Here is a 24,359-nt window from a genome sequence, read left to right on the forward strand (position 1 = left end):
TAGCACTGACATATGTGTTTATTCCAATGAACTGCCAGAATGACCTTAAATATAATTAAAAATAACTTTCCATTCAAGTCTAGAACATGCACTTTGGTGTGTTAACATGAATAAATTTGCTCGCAAACATTGCAAAGATAATATCCAGTATCAGAGCAGTATCTGTTTGCACAGAGTCATCCAAGTCCACCCAAGTAGTAAAGTATCAAATAAAACCATGCACTGAACTATTTGTAGCTCATGGTGCTGAAGTTCTGCCTCACAACAATCAGCCCAGTGGATAGTTTTACTTCCATATGACATAAGGAAAGTTGTGGTATCTGCACCTATATGCGGAGCAGTAACATACACTTTATAATGATAAAATAGTGGAATGTGTTTATCCATAGAGCTTGTATATAAAAGCTAAGCTTTGTAATAAAATGCAGCTCATGTGAAGCATTTGCAGAATGAGACCAGTTTGGCTTTTTTTCCTAAGTGGGTCTGAGCCCTGAGGAAGTCGGTACAACTCCTTAAGAGGATCACATTCCGTGGTTTGCAAACAACAGAGGAAACATTCGAATGTTCAGCATCAATCCCACATCCGGTCTCTGTACATGCCACAAGCTGTCATGCTGTAACACAAACTGAGTTTGCAGTAACCATTCAATAAATCCTGTGGCTTGGGCACTTGTTATGTTCAGTATTTGTTTGGGAGGGGGGGGGGGGGGGGGGGGGTGCTGTGTAGAACACTGACAGGTAACAGTTATTCAATCACATGTATTTACTTTAAATGACAGACAGTAAATCAAAATCTCACCCTCAGTACTGGGGATGTACTGGATTATTTTAGATTGTAAACGCCAACTTAAAAAATGCTGAATAAATACCAGTTTTTGCACAGAGATTGTGTCACACAAAGATGCACAGCACATACAGTAACAAGGCAATCCAACACACTGCAGGTGATGTTCGAGTCCACCGCTATAGCATGTTGTATAATATTATATTGTAGGTGCAAACAAAAAAAATTATAGGCCCATAACATACTTATTGTGCATAATATTAATGGAAATAAACACTATTAATATCTAAAATGATACAAGTTGGAAACATTTAAGGTTATATACACATTCAGGACATTTTTTTCTTTGGGCTTATTTGATTATTTCAGAGATAAAGCAGTAACATCTGTCAATAATGGGTTTTTGGCATCACAAGACAAGCTGGCAGCAATGCTTTCAAATCATCATATTATTTCCAGAATTCTATGTTCTCTTAAAACTCATATATTATTAATTATAGGGAATCAGCAAGCATGTGTAAAGCATACAGTGCAGCATTTTTGCAAAAATGATACAAGGCACCGAGCAAGTTAAAGCTGAATAACAGTTTAACTGTAGAGCTGCCAGGTTCAGGCACATGAAATTGAAGATCAATGCTTTCTAGCTGTCACTGAAATAACCAACCTAAATGCAATATACCACTTATATAAGACACACAAATTCTTTATTGTAATTCTGGGCTTGCACGTGGCCACCTTGCGCTCTCATCTGCCTCTCCCTCTCTAGCTGTTCCACTGTGTTTTTACTTCCTTGCAACAGTTTCAGACAGCTTTTTCAGTCTCTTCTTCAGCTCCAGAGGGAATTTCTCATAGCACTTCTTACACACCGGCTTCATATCAAACTCCACAAACTTGTTCCTGTGAAAGAAAGATGAACAGTTGTAGGTTGGATGCTTGAAGATGCAGTCACCATTAACATATACATATCTTAAGTTCACACATTGAAGATACGTGTGAATCATTTCTACACTTAGTAGCATGCAAAATGGTTCAAGGACTTTTTGGTTTGTAGCTGCACTTTAGCACACTTAATTACAGCTTTAATTTTCTTATAAAGCACCACAGCAACAACACACACTGTACAATGACATATTGATGTGCGTATATTGTGAAAAACAGAAACCTGGTCAGTGATCAGTAGAGGATATTGTCACCAGCTGAAGGGAACTATCTGGAATGGTTTGCTTTTTTGTAACATTTCACAATTTCTGTCACATCACTGTATTGAACTAATTCCTCATGAAGCCCAGTTTTTACTTGCATTCGACCTACCGAGACTTTGAGATTACTTCTAGAGCTTGGACACAGATGCATAGCTTTGCACATGTTTCTGGTAGGGTGCTGGAATTAATCAAATTTTTATCTTTATATACAATATGTCAGAACATATTTTGTTCATTTATTTTGCAATAATGTTCTTGTGTTGTCTTGTGCACCTATTGCTTTACAGCACTGCACCGTTGCTCATCCTTTATAATAAAAACTCACTCCTTGCAAGCCTATGACATGATCCAGATGACAGAAAGAGCAACTTTGGTCATCAAGAATGGTCAATCTTTTCTTGAGGTCTGGAAACACTTTGTGTTTACTGAGCAATGCTTCAAAAGCCACTGAGTAATCATGATCTCAAGATTCACTGAAAAAAATCCTGATTGTTCTTTTTGTGTGTGATGGGATTCATGGTGAACCACTGCACTTCCTTGACATAAAAAAAAACTATCTGACCCATGTTTTCCTAGACTGAAATCACTGTGTGTTCTGACATAAAGTTACATGAAAACATTTTCTTCATTAAAATAAAAAAATTCACAGAGGTGTATGAGCTCTTTTTGTGCCTTCTGATTATGTTCTGTATTAAATGCCTTCATTTATACCAACTTGGCCAGCTCCCTAAGCCGTTTCCTCCAGCTGCCCCTGAACAGCATTCCCTCCCAAAGCAGTTGTATGGAGTGGGGCACATGTCATAACCATTAGGACCTCGGCATTTCAGCAGCTGAGGCCAAAAAGCTGCCGGAAGTGATTATGGCTTTACTCCTTACACCAGACAGACTGGGAGACCCAAGAAACAAAGCTTTCCCTTCAACCTGTGATTGAACTGATTTTCCTGCTTACATAGCAGAGGTTACAAGAGTACCAGCTAAAATCCTGACCAGAGTTTCCGACTTAGACGGGACCATGTTGCTGAAAGGTTCCCGGTCTTACGTCAATCAAATACATGTACAAATTTCTGCTTTCATTTTTTCTGGCTTGAAAGCCAGTTGAACTCAGTGTATTAGTGTTCTAAAAGTTAGAAAGCGGCATGGAAAGTAGGAAAAAAAATTAAACAGACGGCAAGGAAGACGAAAACTGACCAAAGGAAAATCTGCTGAAGCGAGGAGAAAGGAGAAAGAGGGGATCACAGACACATGGGTATCAATTTCTTCTTCTTCTCTTTTGAGTCTCGTTCTCGCTTGGCCAGCCGGCGTTTCATGTCATCGGGGAGGCGTTCATAGCAGTGTTTGCACACCGGTTTCAGATCCACCTCCACAAACTTATCCCTGATAGAGCAGGGAGGAAGCGGAGATGGCAGTGTGAAAGAGGAGGAAGACAAGAGGACGGGTAGACAGAGAGTACGACGAGAAAAAGATGAAAGAGAGGGCAGGGGAAAAGTGGAACAAGACAGGAGGATGATGAAAGGGAGGAGAGGTGGAAGCCCACAGAGACACAACAGAAGAGAAAGGTGAGAAAAACAGCAGAGAACACGACTGAAAAACAGTTTGTCAGCAGCAGCAAACAGTCTCAGATGCAGGAAAGTTGTGAAAGCGAAACATGACAAACTAAGCAGTGAAACCGTCAGACAAATCACGGGTGAATTTCTGAGTCTTCAGAGAGTATAATTAATTAGTTAATTGTGTCAATTGTCTGTAAAACTTACTTGAGGGTGAGCTTGGTGTTGCAGGTAGAGCAGGCAAAACAGTTGACACACCACGCCTTGTTAAGTGCAGACACCACTGGAAAAAAAAAGCAGAATAAAAAGCCACATGATGCAGATTGTCATCACAAAATTTAAAGGAAACTGATGCAGTTTGGAGTGGAATTCAGACTACAAATAACTTTCAGGGGAAAACATGAGAAGAAATCAAATTAAGGTCAATATAATAAAGAGGAGAATCACAAAGTGAAAAATGCCTGATGTAAACAGGGCTGCACAACTGCCATTATAGATTTGCTAAAGTTAGCTTCCTCACCATCTCCTTCAATAACACGATTGCAGTGGTAGCAAACATCCCCGAACAGCTGTGTGTGATAAGGGAAGAGAAACAGCATGTTAGCAGTGCAGTGACAGTTCTTATCAGCCTTCACCATGGCCTCATATGACACACAGGTCTGTGGTCAGATGGCACAGCGACAAGCACAGGCTACAAGGCATCTGTAGTGTTTTGGGGTGAAAGAAAGCTTTCTAACACTAGGTGGCGTTGTTACATTGATTAAATCATCTTTGAGAGCCACTGAAGTTTACACTAGTGTAACCTGTCTTGCATCTGTTATAACATAGATACATATTCTCGAATTCCACTGCAGAGACTTTGCATTATTCACTGTTTTAAAAATAAAAAGCTTATTTATCTTCCTTATTTTCTTATTAGTTAGGAAAGCCCACTTTTCTGAGTGCTCCTTACTTGGCTTTCACAAATCGGTGCCTGTGATCCTAAACTCCTCACAAACACAGAAATCTGTGCCAAGCTGATGTTAGCTCAGTACAAGAGTAGAAAAACATTGCAAACTGAGCATTTGGAGCTGGCTGAGGCCTGAGCTTTTGGCTTGGCTCACTTCTACATACATTTATCTCATTATTTGAAACTTTAGCCACGTTTAAAATAAGAATCCAACATATATAAATATAACAGAAGATAAAAAAAAAGGATGATAGGTAGTCTCCTTTAATATAGTATTATAGATCTGTGTTTACATCTGAAATTTGATAATTGCATTGGAACAGAAGGAATATCTCATCCAATGTTCCTCATATTGACCAGTAGAACAGGTTTATATACAGACACACTAGCCACTTTAATAATTACACGTTGATAGTACCTGGTTGGACCCCTTTTTGGATTCAGAACTGCTGTAATTTGATGTTATCATAAACAATACAACCATGTGAGGTTTAAATGATGCTCAAATATGAACCCCTGCTACAACGCTTTCATGTTGTTTACACCAAATTCTGAGGGAACTGCCACTCACTGGATCCATCCATCCATCCATCCATCCATCCATTTTCTTCCGCTTATCCGGGGCCGGGTCGCGGGGGCAGAAGCCTAAGCAGAGAAGCCCAAGCTTCCCTCTCCCCAGCCACCTCCTCCAGCTCATCCGGAGGGACCCCAAGGCGTTCCCAGGCCAGCCGAGATACATAATCTCTCCAGCGTGTCCTGGGTCTACCACGGGGCCTCTTCCCGGTGGGACCCTCACTGGATATTTTCTCTTTTTTGGACCATCTCCGTGAACCCTAGAGATGGTTGTTTGGGAAATCCCAGAAGATGTGCAGTTTCTAAAATACTCCGGTTGTTGGTGCCAGTCCGTCTGGCACCAACAACCACGTCACGTTCAAAGTCACTTAAATCACCTTTCTTCCCCATTCTGATGCTCAGTTTGAACTTTTGCACATCATCTTCACCATGTTTACATGCCTAAATGCACTGAGTTGCTACCATCTTATTGGCTGATTTCCATGAATGAGCAGCTGATCAGGTGTACCTAATAAAGTGGCTGGTGAGTGCATATATTATATATAGATGAAAAATTTCTTCTCCAGTTTGATATTAGATTCTCAGGTTTTTATCTTCACATTATACTTCAGCAGCTGTGGACAAACACGCAATTCCAACTCACTGCTAATGTAAACTGTGTTACTGATAGCTGAGTCTTGTTTTGACAGACATGCACCGTAAGCGAAGCCAGAGAAAACAAAATTTCACAACAGGATAAATATAACAGCATGTTTGATTTTCTATTTATGCGTTCTACATCAAGTGAAGTGTGTGTTACCTGGTTGTAGTGCGTTTCGCAGTAGGCCAGGCCCTTGCGCTCATAGTGACGATGTCCCAGGAAAGGTTTCTCACACTTAGCACACACAAAATGCTGCAAGCAAACCCAAGCCAGGCACACATGGTTAGCACAGCCATCAGTCAGTTTATTACCACACACAGACTGTGCTAAAGGCAGCACCACAGTCTGGCCTAGATATTAACAGATCAGAGCATAAACAGGTGAGCTCAGTCCAAATATTTTGTTACTGCATCCATACAGAGAGTCAAGAAGGTGGTCAGAATAGTGACCTCTAGCGGGTATGGGATAAATCCATTTTTTATTATGATAGTGACTTATTTTATGACTATTATATGTACAGACATCATAAAAAGCATAAAGACTATACTATAGGACTAATTAGCAAACTTATATACTTGTGTAACCCTTGTATGGAAGCCGGGTGACTGTAGCCAGGCAGGGACACGGGACGGTAGTCAACATAAGGCCTCTCCTTAATCCCCTCACCATATCAAAGTGTCTCTCACAATAGGCACGACCACCTCGCTCATAAAATGGGTGGCCCTGAAATGGGCGCTCACACACAGTGCACACATGATGCTGCATGTGGAGGAGGGAAGACAGGAAAATATGCAAAGAAATATGTAAAAACAGAGGTGAAAATATAAAAGAAAAAGACACAAAATGGAGGAATAAGGCCACTGAATTTAACTGTGGAGATGAAGTCGGTAAAAATATGGGTTACATGCGGCACATTTTTAAGAGCACTTGCTAGGATAAAATGCGTGTCTATTCTATTTCTATAAAAAGAGAAAAGGAAAAGAACCGTAAGCAATACATCATTTATACTTAAAACAGATCTACACACAGTCTAACAAGTGACACTAAACAAACAAACACATTAAAATGTTATCTCCTTTAACGTGACTGTGAATTCAGCTAAGAAATGAAGCCAAGTTTAGTGTAACTAAAGCTGTTTTCAGAAGCATTTCAGTTCTTTTCTTATCTCACCTCCACATGCCACTGCTTGCCCATTGCATTAACCACTCGGCCCTCAATGGGTCTCCTACAGGCTCCGCAGATCGGGACACCCATCTTGTCGTGGCAGGGTAGACAGTAGAGCTCCCCCTTGAGCTCCCTGGCATCAGCTGTCAGCTCCTTACTGCAAAGGTTAAAAAGCTACCAGTCAGTTTTCCTGTAATTGAAGAGATTTAACAGCAGTACATCGTAGCTCTTTTTCATGTACACATCACAATAAAACATAGCTGTATGTGCTTGTGTGGCTTCACACAACTGCTATAACACAGTTTGTCCAGCAGAGTGCAATATTAGGTATATGCACTATAATTTTGTGATGGACTGATATTGCTACTGGTTGAACAATGGGTTTAAATATCTAATTATATGTTTAAAAATAGGAAATATATCTGTTTACCCGCAGTTGTTGCAGTTGAAATGATCAGGGTGGTATGGGTCATTCTTGAAGAGCAGAGGCTGCTCCTCAATAATGGCGTGACACTTCTGGCAGATGTACTTGCCGAGGCCCCGGGCTTTCTCCCTGTTGTGACATGGGCGGCACAGATGCCTGATGGGACACCGAGAGGGAGAGAAAAGACAGATGGATACTTGATTAGATACTTCCTCCCTTAAGTTGGACAAATAAGGTACTGTGTTGCAAGGCCCATCAACTACTGTAGCTCAACAGGCACGTTCTGTCAAGGATCTTTCCAGATCTAGATTCATATAATTTAAAAGGTGTTTGTTTTCTGTGATTCAAGTGAATCAAACAGAACCTACAATTATCAACCTCCTTTAATCCTGTTCACTGGAAATTGTGTGTTCATGACATGTTTTCACACATTAACTGTGAATAATGCAGAGAAAATCTGGTTGTGACGTCCTCACAGTAGTATCAGTACTTCAGATGTACAGAAACGACTGGAAATATTCTGGTTTACACAAAGGTGCTGCCTGGGTAGAGCATGCAAAAAGCAGGACAAATGATGCTTGCTCATTGCTGTGAATCCACCAGACATTTACCTCAGTTGGTCATTAGATGGACTTTGTACTAGGGGAGCTGGCAAGGTAAAGACTGTCTAATGTGTTCCAGCTGTGTCAGATATTTTGGTTCTCACATTATGAACTGCTGGATGGCTGTGTTACACCTATGAAAACTGCTTTGGTGTAAGATTTCTGAGGTGAGCCAGGACAATATAAAAGGTGGGGAGAGGAAGATAGGGGCTATGTAAATGTCTGGAGACAAGTCAGTACCTGATAAAAAAAAGCATGACAGAAAAAAAAAAAACATCTGTTAACTGATATTATTTTAGAAAAATCAACGCTGAAATGGTGGTGAACTGATGTAAAGGGACCGACCTTCCAGCATTCTTAACAAATCCAACATCTGCGAGCACAGCCTGGCAGATATCACAGCAGAAGCAGTCTGGATGCCAACTGTTGTTCATTGCCTTGATCACACGGCCAATAATGAACTCACCTGGGAAAAGAAAATAAGTTTAAATAGGCGTGTACATGAGCAAACAGTTAGATATAGATTAACTGTTTAAAGAGGAACAAACTCCACATTCTCCCTCTGACAGGTGAGGCAGGTAAAGAAGATGGATGGATGTTATTAATTTCTTTTACTTACCACACTGGTGGCAGCAAGGAGCAAAGAGCATCTGGAAGTCATGCTCACAGTACTTCCTGCCTTCAAACTGTCAACAGATTACATCAACAGATTGTAAAAGTCACAACACTGATAAACAGAAAAAAGCTCCACTGACTAAATATACACAAACTTCTAATTATTATGCTGTGTTGTTCAGAATTAGTAGACTGTATATAAAAGGTGGATGTAGCCTTGAGGTCTGAAAGCAGAAGCGCCTGAAACCTGCATTCTTTCTGGTGGCCAGCAGGGAGGGACTCCTGTGGTTTAAAAAAATGAAATCGGACTGTATTGCAGTTTCTCATATCGCATCGTGCATGTATTACTCAAGAGTTGTACACCACAACACTACCACCTGATGCACAGTTTATATGATATTATATTCTGAATGTGACTGGAAACACAGTATAATCCAGTAACAGGCATGACAGAAAACCTGACTGTCTAATGATGCCAATGATACCACTTCCTTTGAAAGATTAAAACAAAGAAAACAAAGGGGTGTTTCAATCAGCCTGCCAGATTGTGTTGAACCCGTCAGTTGTTTGACTGTGAAAAAGTGAATTTCTGACTTGCTACATTTTTGATTAAGTCTTCCCTTTAAAACCACAGTTTTATTCTAATTGTTATCGAGAGAATTAAAAAAATTGCAATAAATTTTAAAACCTTGATGTGTATTATCTAATACAGCACTGACAATCAAAAGTTGACAAAATGACAAGAATTATAATACATTCATCAGGGATGTGCAAGTTGTGAAGCCGTTTTATTTGTTATTTATTCCTGCATTTATAAACAAAACAAATCATCAGATCTTTGAACATTAAGGAAGCACAAAACTGACTAATGCCATTTAATTTGCTGATTGGCCTACATTAGTCAACAAGGCTGATAGTGATGTTTGGACATGATATTAGAAAGTCTGTAAAATTAATCCTGTAAAAAAAATGTCTTTGTAATTAAAAGGTAAAAGAGAAACTTAATGCAGTCAGCATTTTTAGAGCAAGCATCTCATAATCATTGAACCTGTGGAGTTTTCTATCACTATCAACACACTCCTTTAAGATTTTCCTCATTTATTACCACCCATCCCAGCATTTACTGCCCAAATACTGGGGTGGCTAATCTTTATCTCACTATTTATAGCAGCATGTAGCATGAGGAATGACAGCTAACATCCTCTGCTTTGATGTTTATATATTGATCAGAGCTGATAGGTTCTCTGGGGCTTGCCGGAGAAACATCTGGCCCTGTGTGATGTAAGCAAACAATTTACTGGAAGAGGGCTTCTAATAACTCAATAGTGCTTTGAGATTGTGCTAACCCTTCTTTATTTACCTCAGTTGGACAGTTTCCTCACACTTAACATTGATCTAACTATAAAGAGAAAGGCAGTTTATTGATCAGCTGCACTGTACTGCTATAAAAAGCTGACACAGTTGACAGGTGTTTATTATAATGCCCAAACCTGTCAGGTACTGCATAATGCATATTTAATGGGATTAATAAAGAACAAACTCGTTACCTCATAGAAGAGCCCCTCTGGGAACTGCTGGAAACACTGGGCGCACACGAAGCACTGCTCATGATAAAGTTCCCCATTACTGTTCACTATCTTCTCGACCGGGTCAAAGCCACTCTTGCAGCGCTCACACATGGCATTGGCCAGCGCATTGGCCATGTTGCTGAGGAGAAGAAAAAAGTTTTAAAATCAAGGACAAAGTGTACTTCTGCAGTTAAATTATATATATCTATATATATAAATGAAAAATCATTACAAAAACCTTTCTCAACTGGAGTAATAGTTGGCTCACAATAACATTTTAAGCAAAATTCAATCTGGTTTCAAACTGGGTAATAATACCATAACAGCAGCTATGCTAGTAACAAATTATATTATTAATGCCTTGGACAGGAAGCCACATTGTGCTGCCCTGTTTGTTCATTGGTCCAAAGCATCTGATTCTGTCGAGCAAGCTTTTAGGCAGACTTAGTGATGTTGGTTTAGATGGTCAGGTTCAGGAGCTAGCTTGCAGATAGAAATCAGTATGTTTACACAGATGTATACAAGTCAAGTTTTATGGAGATCTCAAAAGGAGTTCCACATGGTTCAATTTTAGGCCCTGTTTTATTTTCTATTTATTGAAGTTTTATCTTGCAAATCTTTGGGTATCAGGTTGGATCATATACCTTCCTTTAGACCGCGTACCGAGCACTTGGTGAAAAAGCTGAAGTTTGTACTGGATTTTTATTATCGATTGAAGGCCTGTCTTAATTTAGAAGTTAGGAAAACAAAACTTGCATAGGCTACATTCGTGCAAGTTTTTGATTACAGTAGCATTATTTACATGCAAGCTGCCTCATCTACACTTCATTGTCTAGACTCTGTGTATCATAGTTCTTTATTTTTATTATCAAATTTGTTATTTGGCACATGTCACTGTCTACTTTACAAACTGATTTCTTGGCTTTCATCAAGCCTAAAGCTGTGTCCACACAGGAAATGAGTCGCTAGTCATGCATTGCTTTGAAGGTGACTGCTAGTTGCTTGCAGACATTCTAGGCTCCACCTAAGTAACCCGCTAATGAATTAACTACCAGATCACAAATCAATCCATGGTATTCTTCACTCTTACTGATAGTTGATTCAGTTACCCGCCTGGAAGTTGAGAAAAGTTTTTATCAGGTCCTGCCCACTTTGCGTTGCCAGCAGTTACTTTGCCTGTAGTCACTTGAAGTTGTCAAAGTTGCCACATCGCTGTGAATCACATCCAGGGTGGACGCAGAAGGAGACAAGAGCACTGGTATATTTTTATGTACAAATCCATACTGGGTAAACTCGTCTCTTATCTATGTAAACGCTTGATGCTTACAAACACCTGCTATGATGTGTGCTCCTCTAGATGATTCCTCTTTAGGGTTCCCAGGATTTTTTTCTAATTTAATTAACTTAAATCATATTTCTTCAACATAATTATAAAAATGCTTTAGTTGTTTCCTTCCATTGGTTGTAACATCTGTAAGAAATTTGTTTCTGTTTCATATTTGCCAAAGAATAATAATAATAAGGATCATCTCAGGACACACCTAACATCTAACCTAGAATCTCCTATGATGCTGTTTCCACCAACATGATAACAGCTGAAAGATATACTCAGTAAAATGAGAAAGTATTGTGGGAAAAATGTGAAGAAAGAGGTTATCTAACACACGCATGCATGCACGCACGCATGCGCACACACTCAATCTGAGTCTGAGGTTTATTTTGGCTCTGCTTATCAGGGCGTGGGGTTTAGTGAGGTGGGAAACCTACATGCTTCTTGTCTTTTGGGAGACAAACCAAAGTTGCTGCTCATCCATCCAAGCCATGTGAGTGCATGCACTAACACGGATTAATACAAAAACAACCAAAGGTAGTTTTATGACTTTTTAAATAAAAACTTTTAGACATGCAGCTGGTATTGCAATTTCCTTTGACAATCAGAATCATTTTATTGCTGCACTGCTAAGAACACAACTGTAATACATCATTAGGGGCGAGGCCTAGGCTAATATTTTCTTACGCTGGAAAAACTGGTGCCAGAACAAGCAGCACATAATGAGGCACACCCAAAAATCTGCCACAGAGCTTTGTAGGGAAAAAAGAAAAAAACAATTATTTACACTCCTTTTTTCTGTCTACCATCACATCTGCAAATTTGTCACAACACACTGCAAAAAGCCCCAAACTTTTAGTTCATTAAAAAAAACAAAAAAAACAAAAAGACATATGAACAGCTGGCACACAGCTGGGTGTTTTGATTCTGATTTTCAAAATGGAAAGCAAGCCAATCTGATCTGGCAGCAGACAAACTACACTCTCCTTCAAACTCAATGAAGCTATTATGAAAAATGTGCAATGCATCTGTTAACCAGTCAGTTAAAATTTACAGCACCGAGTTTTTATAGTTGTTGACAAGTTCTGGCTATGCTATCATCTAACAGTTGGATGATCAGTCCAGTGTGTATCGGACCAGCCTGTATTCATTCCTAAAGGGATGTTTTGTAAGACTGAACACAGAGGTCTGACTAGATGAATGTGGTATAGCAATTTTCTGCACCACTGAACAATTTTCCATCATCTGATTCTGTATATCATCATAATTCATTTCTGTTGCAGATGATGCTTAAGCTGAACTTTGGACTACATTCATGCTCAAACCCAAGCGCAGAAAGCATCCAATGCCAAAATTGCAACATTTTGTACTAATTAATAAATAGCAGATGCCCCACTGCTCAGAATAACAACACCTCCTAATACTTGATACCAACTGGAGGTAAATGGGAATGTGCTGCAGACATTCATAAGTTCATAAGAGAAAAAGGAACAATGAGTAAATGGTGGGATGATCCCGACGTCGCTGCTTTGTTTTAAAGGTCAGAATACCACAGTGTATCTAAGCAACACAAGTACGCACTCAAGGCCGTTCAAGGATGTTTATGGAGTGATGCCATGTGTTCCTTTTAACTCGCACCAACTTGGGAATCATCAAGAATTCCATAAACTTCAAGACATTTTATCTCATTGTTTAGGGCTTTACTCTAAACTGGTCATCATTCCAAATTTCTACCAACTGGCTTTAAGAGTCCACACTACATTAAACGGGTAGAGTAACTGGAGCTTCTTTTAACATGACCACATTGAAACAAGATGTTTCCACTCCTTAGATGCATATTGTTTTATATGCCCTGTCTGGGCTGATATCAAACACACTGAGAGCCCTGCCCTGTGCAAAGGCTTGGTGGGAGGAAATGATACATCCCTTAGGCATTTCCACCCTGGTATCTGCTTCAAGCACCCTGTCTGAGCCAAAGATAATCCAGAGATGCAAAGCTCAGGGGAAAAAAATGAGCTCTTAATTCTTCATTAAACCCAATGTAATCAATGATAGTCCCACTTTTTAAGATAGTGTAGACTGAAAAAGAAATCCCACACCAGCTTCTGCATGAAGTGCTCATTCGGACAAGTCAAGAGGGGGCCAAACGTTTTTCTGAACCTTGCACTATCCAAACTCCCCTGTATTTGGGATCTTTAATGCGTACATTAAACTAATCACAAAACGAATCAGCACCTTTACAGTGGACCAAAATGTATACATATGCTCAGGCAATGAGTTATATTCAAGACACTGCTGCATATGTTTTGATATTAAAAAAATTAAAGCAAAAAATGTACTCCAATTGAAGAGACACAATTAGGATGGGGGCGTATTTCTTAAAACTCACCTGTTAACTCCACAGTGAATACAAAGGAGTCTGGCTGTCATCAAAAGAAGAATCACATGTGTTAAAGGATCATCTGTTACCTCTACCCTGCCTTCTCTGGTCTCCACTTATCTTCAGGTCTTCTGTTTTACATCACATTTCATACATTTTCATATACTTCCTTTAATACTTAAAAACTCACTCCTCTGACCATGCTATGGTCAATTTCAGCTTTTCACAGCATGATTTCACTGATTTAAATATAATAAATATCTCATTACAGTAGTAAATGCTCATATTAAAAATGGCCAAAGTTTCAAACAATGAGGTCAGCATATGTGCAAGTAATCCCTGTGAGCAACAACTCGCTTTCCCAACATGGCCCTGTATGATGTCATTGAGAGGAGATATTCCTAACATGACCATCTTAGGAACACAGTTGTAGCTGTGAACACAGAAACCCCGCCTACCTGTTGTTCAAACCCTCTGTTTGCTAGGGGACGCCAGTCAGATGAAACTTGGCTTAAAGGTAAAGGCAGCCACAAAGGTAGAGGAGATAAAACAGCTTGTTTCACGATGATGAAATGAACATCTGCATCATAATAAAAATAAGGATAACATTTAACAGGTCCACCTTAATGTCTTATATATCTGACACGCCTCTCACTTTCCTCCAGCTAGTTCATGCAGAAGCTGGTGAGGGATGACAGGCCTTAAAATGTCCTTTCAGAAACCCGTGGGTGACCCTAGTGCCATGCTTTCCTACATGTGATGATGAACCCAGATCAGTCAGAAATAAAGTATGTATATTTAGCCTTCCTGTCTTTCAGGCACACATACTTCGAATGCCAGTTGGCATATTCTGCTTTGCATAACAACTCCCCCCTTGGCACAAAAATAACTCTTCCTGTGCGCTCCCCTCCTGTAGCGCTTAGAGCTATCCCTGCGCAAACATGGCACCTAAGGCAGCTTAAGCTGATAAAACCCAGTAAATATATCAGGATTCTTCACATTCTGTAACACGGCCGTAAGCTCGGGGTTAACACATTAACGCTATGTCAGCGAATGAGCAGAGCAAAGTGTTCAATGCACAATTCCTCTATCATAATCCAATTTTTCTGCACTGCTACCAGTTTAATTGGAATGTTGTTTACAAAAATAAAACTCTTATGGTCAGATGTTATGATAAATTATCAACCAGTCATCATACAGCCAGGCAGGGAAAACAACTCTTAAATCCTATTTAGATTTATAAGCCTAGGTGTGATATTTTGAAGCTGAAACAGATGAAAGGGGAAGTATGTCAAAAAGCATTAAAGAAATTTAAACATAAATCTTCATGCTTTAAGACTACTATACACCTAAAGGCACAACCACTGAATTACATCTTTTCACACCACACACACCAAATTTGTCTGGTTAGATATGTAAAACTCCTAAGACACAGTAAAATCGTACTTCTATTCTACTTACTAGCGAGCATAAAAATCACAAAACTCCTTATAGACTTTCACATCGCTCTTTCGCCTTTGTGATTTGGACACAGGGACTTCATCCTCTCCTCCATCACCACCCTGAAGCCTCTGGTGATAACCATTCATCTCCCCGTGAAGACCGTGGTGTAAAACTTCGCCATCCTCGGGTATTGACGGTGGTATTCTACGTCCATTCATATCCATGCTCATCTACCAACGGCGTGAACTGTAAAAAGTCTGTCTAACACCCGCCCAAAGGAAGTGCTGTCAAAACTCCTTACACTCCAGCAAAAATACTTTGGGATGCTTCAGCGTTAGTTTCCAGCAGCAGGAATGCAGTAAGCAGCGAGAGCCGTAATCCACATAGCAAGAGGGGGAGCGAAACACCAATCACACTATGCTGGGAGTAGTCTTCCTCTCTCTCTCTCTCTCTCTCTCTCTCTCTCTCACACACACACACACACACACACACACCCTCTCTCATGGACAAACTCCCCCTTTCTCTCACTCCCTCCATCAACTCGTTCTCTTTCCTCTCTCTCTCTGTCTATTCTTGGGCAGGTTGCTGAAATTAAAGGGCCCACTCTGACGCCTGACCAGACAGAGGTCACTATGTCAGGTCGCGCAGCTACGCACTAGGTACAGGCTTTATTTTATTTTTTTAATCCATAATATTTAAATAGTCTTTGCCTGATGCCTCCTCATTCTATCAATCTTTGCACGTGTGTGTTAAACAGCTGGAGCTCTCAGCTTTCTGGGAGATCTAACAATGTGGCTCCAGCTCAGGATTGCGCAAAGTGGGAATGTTGGATAGCAAAGAAATGAGCCTAAAAGAGTCCAGTAAGAGAGACCAATAAAACAGAAACACAGAGAATAACAGTATAACAGAATACTGTTTATTTCTTCTCGTGTAAGACAACATGGATAAACACACTAGATAAAGAAACCAAGCAACAGCATGCTGGGCAAGATTTGAATGATGTCTAATCCTCCTCCTGATATGAGGTATGTAACTAACGCTTGCAGGAAAAAAAAAACAAAAAACCTTGAAACTGATCTAATTTGATGCAGAATGGTAACAGAGCTGATTTTAACTGCATGCACGCTCCCTTTGTTTTTTATTATTACACACAAGCATCCATGTTTCTTCCCTTTCCAGCTGCTGGGGAAAGCAGGAAATTCACAAAAATAACCCCAGAGTTATGAAAGGTTTTGCCAAAGGCTCTGAAAAGTTTGAGCAACACAAGTTGCCTCGCTGAGTCAGAATCTTTGAACACTTTCACATTCACTATTTCCAAAAACACCTATTTATAAACTCTTTTTGGCAGTGAGACTCGGCAACTGGAAAAATAGTATGAATCTTCTTCAATATCAGTCTGAAACATCAGAAGCTATCGAGGGCTACAATTATAAATTTGTTAATCATCTTGCAGTCCTACACTGGTCTAAGTCAAGGGCATTCCTTTAAAGCCATAATTCTCTCTGATGGCTCTTTATGTGGCCACACTCAGCTGGCATCTCAAATTAATGACCACTTCCCAAACCATCAAAACAACACCAGGCCATATCCGGAAATACGCTCCAGTGAAGCAAACATGTTTGACTCTCCACTGGAGAGCAGCCAGTGTGTTAATCCTGCAAGAGTAAGGGATGACTGATGATTGTTTAAACCTATAAAGGGTCAGCACCACGATGTTGTAGTCCCATGTGTCTGTGTGTGTCCAGCTGAAACATGTCGGAGTCCTTCGGCATAAGTCTTCTACATGACTCCATTCTACAAATAGACACCCAGTGGAGCCTCAACTCCAAACTAGGTGCTGGCAGCTGCTGTTCTGTGTCTGTGTATGTGTGAGAGAGTTTGTATACACGGTAGGGGCCAACTGCTTCAAGTGAAAGAGGCTACATAACATCACATTTCAAGTTTCTTACCAACAATTTATTGCTGAACTTGTTTGCAAAATATGTTTTTAAATGCATCATAGCTGGAGATGCTTCCATGGTTCTGCTCTATAATAAAGTATAAGTGTATTGTTGGGATGCTCGCGGCTAGTTGACTGGCGTAAATGAGTAAGGTGGAAAGTGAGTAGATGATAACCTTCCTAACTGGTGCAGTTCTGCAGTACTTTGATGCAGAAAATGAGCAGTTACATGTTGACTGCGTCAGAGCAAACTAACATATAACCATGCAACTGAAGCCAGGTGTAACCACACTCTGTTCATGTGTCTGGATAGTAGCATGGAAGAAAGGATGGTTACTGATAAGGTTACCGCTAAGGTTAGCCACACTCAGCGAGCTAATCTGATATTTTACGCATAATTTTATGTTAAGGCTCACTGAGGCTCGCTGCATTGGTCACTTTGAGAGCAAACAGTGATGTTGCTCTCTACCATTTATACCGGCACTGAGTGCACGAGTACTCTCCTGTATTCTCCTGAACAATAGGCGTCGCCACTCAGACAAAACCTCCACATCAGCATCAGGTAAAGAAGGAAAAGGAGTAAAAACCAGGAGCAAAGAAATTGGAGTTTGTTTTTTTTTCCAAGTTTTTTCCAGAAAGTCTCATCTTGTCAAACTGTTGCAACATCTCAACATCAGAACTGAGAGCATCAATGGGCCCTTACGCACAGCGCAAAGTACTACAATTTGTGTAACGTTTAAAATAGTTTCAAGTAGCTCTTAAATACACACACATTTGTGTGGCCAGAGTTTAACCTCATCCATTATTAGACTGTGCTCAGTTTTAAATATTTCCTCAGACTTTTTTTTCCTCTTGATTAAAAAATACAAAATTAGCCACCAGGACCATCCATAACTGTAGGCATAGACTGAATTTAAAAGACTGACATAGCTTCCAGGTCTGAAAAGTAAAGCCTGTGCACAAATGTCTTAAACCGGAATTCTGTCTTTCCAGAAAGGGGAGGGGGGGGGGGGGGGGGGGGGGGGCTCCTCTGGTTGCAAAAGGACACCCAGTTGTATCAAAGACTAGGTGCTTTAGTTACCTTGATTTATGAAACTGAGGCCATATTTTCATTATGTGTTTATGGTCTCAGTTTCTAATTTTATGATTGCTAAATATTATGTATTTGTGTAAATAATGGTCTTGCTCAGGGTAAAAATATAAAGTAGGGTATCCTTTACTGTTTTACTGACAAGTGGCTCCTAGTCATATTCATCCCTCGTGTGCCATGCCAGCTTTCAAAACATCAATATGGTGACAGCGAAAAAGCTCACAGGAGTACTAACCAACGGGCGATGTCTTGATAGGTACGTCTATCTTTTATAAAGAGGCAGGGTTTCTGTCATTCACCCATGTAATGATCCAAACATATCACCAGGCAGGATTTAAAGCCTTCAGAGCCTTTTCAACAAAAGAACATTTTCTACAATAAAGTCACATCCTCTGTGTGGGGAATCTTAGTTATTTGGAACCAGTATTGTGCGACCGGGACACAATGGTCACAGGGTGGGTGCTCCACAGGAAATTTTCCTCCTGATTACAGTCACAGCACAGTGTTCCACCCTAAAAATGAAAGCTCAACAATTATTCAAGTTCTCTGGTGCCCAGCATGACCATAGTTGTTTTTGGAAGTTGGGAAATTTGAAAATATTTAATCTGCCTTTACTGAAACCAGAAAGCTCAACTGTTATAACTGAACTTCTCTAGATATTTATTTCAAGACTAAACAAGTGATTTCACCCTAGAACAGAGTTTGTCATTACTCAAAATGACTGTTTAGCCATGTGAGGGGATCAAACCACTCAAGAACTGTGTCTCTGGTTTGTGCTGATCACTGCAGACACAACTACACTAGAAAATGTGGGGGCAAAAAAAAAAAAGAAACCCCACCATGCATGACTTTCTGTCTTAAACTCCGGAGACATCCAAGACACAGAACAGATAGAGCTGTGTTGCTCTATAGATGTCAGCTCGGACACTTTGATAGTGTGTAGTCTGATCTTAGCACTCAGAGGTTTTCAATGCCACAAGAGAGAGAGAGAGAGAATGTGAATGCTGATGTGAATGTCAACCTGAGCTTAAAATTGGCTACAGCAACTGTCAGCAGTTGGGCTAAATGTCTCTGATGTGTTCCCTTAGCAGGACAGGATTTTCAGACTTCATTCACGCCTTGTTAAGTCTGACGTAATGTTGTCAGGCGCTACTGAGGGTTAAAAAAAGATCCAAGTCCTTTCAACTCCAATACAGGGATCAATGAGCAGTGCAGTCGAGGCATCCATGAAAGAAAATAGCAGTTTCTTTACTATTAAACACAAAAATTGCTGCCCTTGTTAGTCCACACCCTAGTCAGCTAAACAAGTTCATATTTTATTAATGTACATAATGCCAGTAAACTGTTGTTTCTGTGTTATGCAGCCACCTGCCACCAGCTGGGGCTGCAGTTCTACTAACAGTATTTAATGTCATCTATTAGTTTGTGCTTAATTTTGAATGATTTTATTAATTCTATATTAGTCAATTAATCATATTATGCACTTCCGTTTAAATGACTATTAAATTAGTCACCAGGAACAGCCCATTATTACATAGCTAATAAAAACTAGAGCCTGACTGGATTTCGTGGCAAGGCAATATTATCAGCTGATATTAGCTATTTGCTGATTGATCAGTATCGGCATTTATAATGGCTGACTACATATTACAAATGTTAGAGTGATCTGTGCTGAAAGAAAAAAAATTGGCTGATATATTGGCATATCAGATTTTTAAATCAACAAATATCAGTATTGGTTTATAACATAAAGAGTATAATAAACCATAGGAATCCAAATAGTTTTAAGTTAAGATTAGGAAATAATAAATTTATTAAAAGGTTTAATGAGTAAAGTACAACAGCTGAAACAAGTGTCATCATATAGCAGAGCACTGAAAAAGGAGGATTTTACAGCCGAGAGAGTCTAACATCACACCATCCACAACACTGGCTTAAGTAATCCATATTTTGTTGTGTAGTTTGAATTCCCCCCCCCGAAAAAAAAAAAAAAACATGCCCCCTTAATCTTCAACCAGTATCTCAGCTTGCAAGTACGAGTCATCATTTCTAAAACTTTAAAGAACATAGGACACCTGGGACAGCATGTCCAGCGTCCACTGGGTTAGCTTGAAAGAGTGCTATAAATGACCAGTGCTAATAAAAGTGTGGAGAGGGGGGAATCACTGGAGGTCAGGTTCCAATAAAATGACCTGGGCTTGACTCCAACCGTCAGGAATATTTAGACAGAAATACAGACTTTAGAGAGAAACGCAGTAACAATATTTTTCTTTATATTTTCTTTGTTTCCCTTCATAGACTCTAGCACTGTCTGATTTTCTTGGAACTGATGAAAAGCATCCACTGATCTCAAAGGAGCTGATGTTTGAACTTTTTTGACCAGCTTATCCTGAAAACACTTGTTTCCCACTTGAAACAGAATGAATGATAGTTACAGTGATTTCAACTGTTATATCTCCTGTAAAATTTATTGAATATACAGGGCCCCTATTTCCCAAAGAGAACGCCACACCAAATTTCATTGTACTGCATAATGACAATAAAGACCATTCATTCATAGTATAATACAATAGAAAACAGTTCCATTTAAATGCATATTACTGTAGGCTCAATCGATGGTCTTTCTGCAGGTAAATTTTAAAACTTCCTCTTGTGCAACACAAGCAGTCTCAGGCCAGAGAAACAAGCATACACCAGTCACACACACACACACACACACACACACACACACACACACACACACACACACACACACACACACACACATATATTCGCAGTGTCAACAGCAGCCATGGCAACACAGACATGAGGTCTCCTTGAGCAAAACGTTTGGCGTAGATTCAAGTGTATATGCACCAAATGCACACAAACACATAAAACTGAGTCACACACTATGAATCAGTGAGTGTGCAAACTATTAAATAATAATTCATGACTAACATTTCCTTTGTTTTAGGCGTTTTGTCCTGAGGGCCATTTTGACCTCCACTATCAACGGTCCAGTCCCACTTAACTGCCCAGGACAGGAAAAACACACAAAGCATAACAGCAACGTGTCACATGCTCTTTGTTATTAGTGCTGAGTTACTGGCAGCCTTTGTTTTCCTTTACAGATTATTTAACACCACCCCCTCACAATAAATACTAATCAATAGCTAATCATGACATGTAATGAATAAATAATTTTTATGTACATGTCTCTGGTTTTACAAATGCAAACGTTACCTTTGTAAATCTTTGAAACCATGCTGTTTGTGTTCTTTGTCAATGTTATAACCGCTCCACCTAATGACGCGTGGAAGTGCAGGGGCGGAGGCAAGGGGTGACCATGACCACGGACACCGGAGACTAAAATGTGGCCACCCCTCCGGCCAAACCACACAACCAAGAGTGAAGTTAAAAGGGTACGCACGCGCTCGTCAGAACTGGTTTGCGAGGGCAACTATTATTCCTCCACAGATGGCAGTCATACCTGTATAAGCAAATGAGTAATACCAGCTGTTCTTACATCAGTTCTGTTCTGAGATCAGCTCATCCGGGCACAGTCGGAAATGAGTAATCCACGACTTGTTTTAACAATAAAACAGACTCGCAAATAACAAATGTTAAGGAAATATTTTTTTTGTTTTTCTTGTGTCTAAATAGACAAAAAAAAAAAAGTTAAGTCACCAAATATCAACACAGTCTTAAAAATCCAATATTGTTTGCAAAGAATAAACCTTTCTTTGATAACCACCACAGTTTTTAAATCTGAAACAGTTTCACAGAACAGAGTGAATCAGAACTATTGGAGTAAATAAATGCACCAACATCTTACTGCCCTCACTTCTGACTTTGAAACTAAACTCGGCTGGTCTTCTAGAGCTATTCGCACTGGTTTGTTTTCTAGCTCTCTTGTGTGTTTTATATCTGTAGTTTAAAGCAGTCTCATCATTTATTGATGCTGCCTAAATTTAATTATAGATATAAGCAAATACTGCACAGTCAAAAATGTCACATAAAAGCATGATTTTTATGTACATGTATCAGTGTAAGCTGTTTGCGGCAGTGCATTTAAATACGAGACTTACTTGCTACCCCGATGAGGCAGACATATCTCCTCACCAAAGGTTTAATCTTAATTTAGTCGTGTAAATAATCTGTGCTGATGATTACACTGCCTGCTGTGCAAACCGTAAACTCAACACACTTCTGAAGAGGGTCCTCTTTCTGTCCACATTCCTCACATTGTTGCATTCCACATATGGCTCAGCATCTCACACACACTCGCAGAAACACACACCGGAGGAGGGAGCGAGAGAAAGGGGTGTTTGACTAACAGAAAACTAACGACTAAAACTGATATCATCATATTGTGAAACCAATATTGCAAATGTCTGTACATGTTGTACACATATATTGCTGCTGCTCGCATAACTCACAGGCATTCAACCATCAGCTGCCATATTTACAGTTCAAATACCACAGAAAATATCACCTTATTCATCCATGTCAATACCCAACACATCGGTAAGCACTTTTCTTCAAAGGGGCTTTGGTAGCGATGTGTATCTGCAGGACCAGCAGCTAAACTTCTCTGATTTGTTATTTTATGTGAGATTGCAAGACAGTGCTGATGATAAGGAAGCTGATAAGATAACACAGCCGATCCAAAGGCCCAAAGACCCCACATTAAAAATCAATATTTGCAAACCGAGATTAAAAACCCTAAAAGAAAAATCAATTAACGTCGAACAAAGACCTGAATAATGGATATGAAGAAGTTCATTTGTTAGCTGGCCAAACACCTCCGTAAGTACACTGCAGTGCCTGAGATAATCTTCAGAAAACCTGCATGCTGTTACTGGTTTCTTATTGCAACAAAAAGTGTCACTGTGAAGCCATTTAAAACTATTTCCATGTGCTGCGGGTGAAAACCTAAGCAGGCGCGATGTGCAGCGCAGTCCACACTCAGTTAAAAAGTGTTACAGCCTGGTGGTTGCACTTAGGTGTCAGGCAATACAACACACATTATGATACAAGGACATTAAGTGCATTAATCATTGTTTCTCAGCTGTAAATGCGACAGTTTGCACCCACCTGTAGCTGTCCCAAGCTGAACTCCCACTGCCATTTCCATTGTCTGGTTTCTCCTTTCTTCGCCTGTACAAGTCTGAATTTGACAACTCTTTGAGCCTCATGGAGTTCATCTCCCCTTTGCCTCTCTTTCTCTCTCTCTCCCTCCCTTCCTTCCTTCCTTCCTTCCTTCCTTGCTACTTCTTGTCTGCTGAAAACACTCAGATCAGAGTAAGAAAAGTCTTGTCTCACTCCCGCTCTTGTCTCTCTAAAATACACCTCCAGGGCTCACACCCTTGAGCACATAGAGGTGTGGTTACATGGTTACACACCTATCAAAAAAAAAAAAAAAAAAAGATAGGCTCCCCCTCTCCCTCCCACAACAGGTAGAAGGGGAATGCATCACAGGAAAGAGGAGAAACAAGAAGAAGAAGAAGAAGAGAGCCCTTGACCTTTCTCCACTGTCAACGCCCTCTCTGTTTGCCTCCTACTACTCTCTGCCTCAGTCCTCTCTTTACAGCAAATATGAACAAGAGAAGAAAGGAAACCCACAGTTCTAGCGAAGAAGAAGAAAAGCTATTTCTTTGGTCACACTCATATAATACAAATGTACAATGGCAGGCTGTGAGTGCCTTGTGTATAATTCCAAATAGGCCATTAAGGCTCAGAGCTCCACTGATTCTGGATGCTTTAGGTAAAAAGTGGTACCCGAGAGTTAAAAACTGCCAATATTTCCAAAAATAAGTTGCACATCTGTCATGATTTTTCATTAAGAAACTGTAAAAAAGTACTTGTAGTAGTGGACAACTTCAAACTTCTTGTACTTTGGCATTCAGTACCATTACTGATATCTGATCATGAGTACATGAAACCTTTTCCCAGCAGAAACAACAAACTATTGAGGAAAACTGAAATGTCAGTCTATGAATAATTCATCACAGCATTATGTGGGAACAGCAAACACAAACCACAACAGAGTTTCAGATGTAGCTGAAAGCAGACCTCTCAAAACACGCAGCGTAAACAGCGGTAAACAGCGTTCATGGCCATCAAGTGG

General features: G+C 40.0%; 1 protein-coding gene across 5 annotated transcripts in view; it reads right to left on the reverse strand.

Annotated features, from left to right (window-relative positions):
* lims2 (LIM and senescent cell antigen-like domains 2) overlaps nucleotides 1-24,359 on the reverse strand; it is a 34,787-nt gene continuing 10,428 nt past the window's right edge. Inside the window, exons 1-11 of one of the 5 annotated variants that reach the window (XM_030758425.1) lie at nucleotides 23,327-23,560; nucleotides 10,045-10,204; nucleotides 8,502-8,568; nucleotides 8,228-8,348; nucleotides 7,287-7,436; nucleotides 6,863-7,013; nucleotides 5,852-5,944; nucleotides 4,051-4,099; nucleotides 3,738-3,813; nucleotides 3,175-3,360; nucleotides 1-1,681 (exon numbers count right to left, since the gene is read on the reverse strand). In XM_030758425.1, the coding sequence (XP_030614285.1) occupies nucleotides 3,219-3,360; nucleotides 3,738-3,813; nucleotides 4,051-4,099; nucleotides 5,852-5,944; nucleotides 6,863-7,013; nucleotides 7,287-7,436; nucleotides 8,228-8,348; nucleotides 8,502-8,568; nucleotides 10,045-10,204; nucleotides 23,327-23,436 (1,119 nt within the window). In that variant the 5' untranslated portion in view covers nucleotides 23,437-23,560 and the 3' untranslated portion in view covers nucleotides 1-1,681; nucleotides 3,175-3,218. Of the gene's footprint in view, nucleotides 1,682-3,174; nucleotides 3,361-3,737; nucleotides 3,814-4,050; nucleotides 4,100-5,851; nucleotides 5,945-6,358; nucleotides 6,452-6,862; nucleotides 7,014-7,286; nucleotides 7,437-8,227; nucleotides 8,349-8,501; nucleotides 8,569-10,044; nucleotides 10,205-15,236; nucleotides 15,585-23,326; nucleotides 23,561-24,359 lie in introns of those variants that run through there. The other 4 variants (XM_030758423.1, XM_030758422.1, XM_030758426.1 and 1 more) reach the window with 4 other exon arrangements.

This window comes from Archocentrus centrarchus, chromosome 21, assembly GCF_007364275.1.
Source record: "Archocentrus centrarchus isolate MPI-CPG fArcCen1 chromosome 21, fArcCen1, whole genome shotgun sequence".
Taxonomy (NCBI): Eukaryota; Metazoa; Chordata; class Actinopteri; order Cichliformes; family Cichlidae; genus Archocentrus; species Archocentrus centrarchus.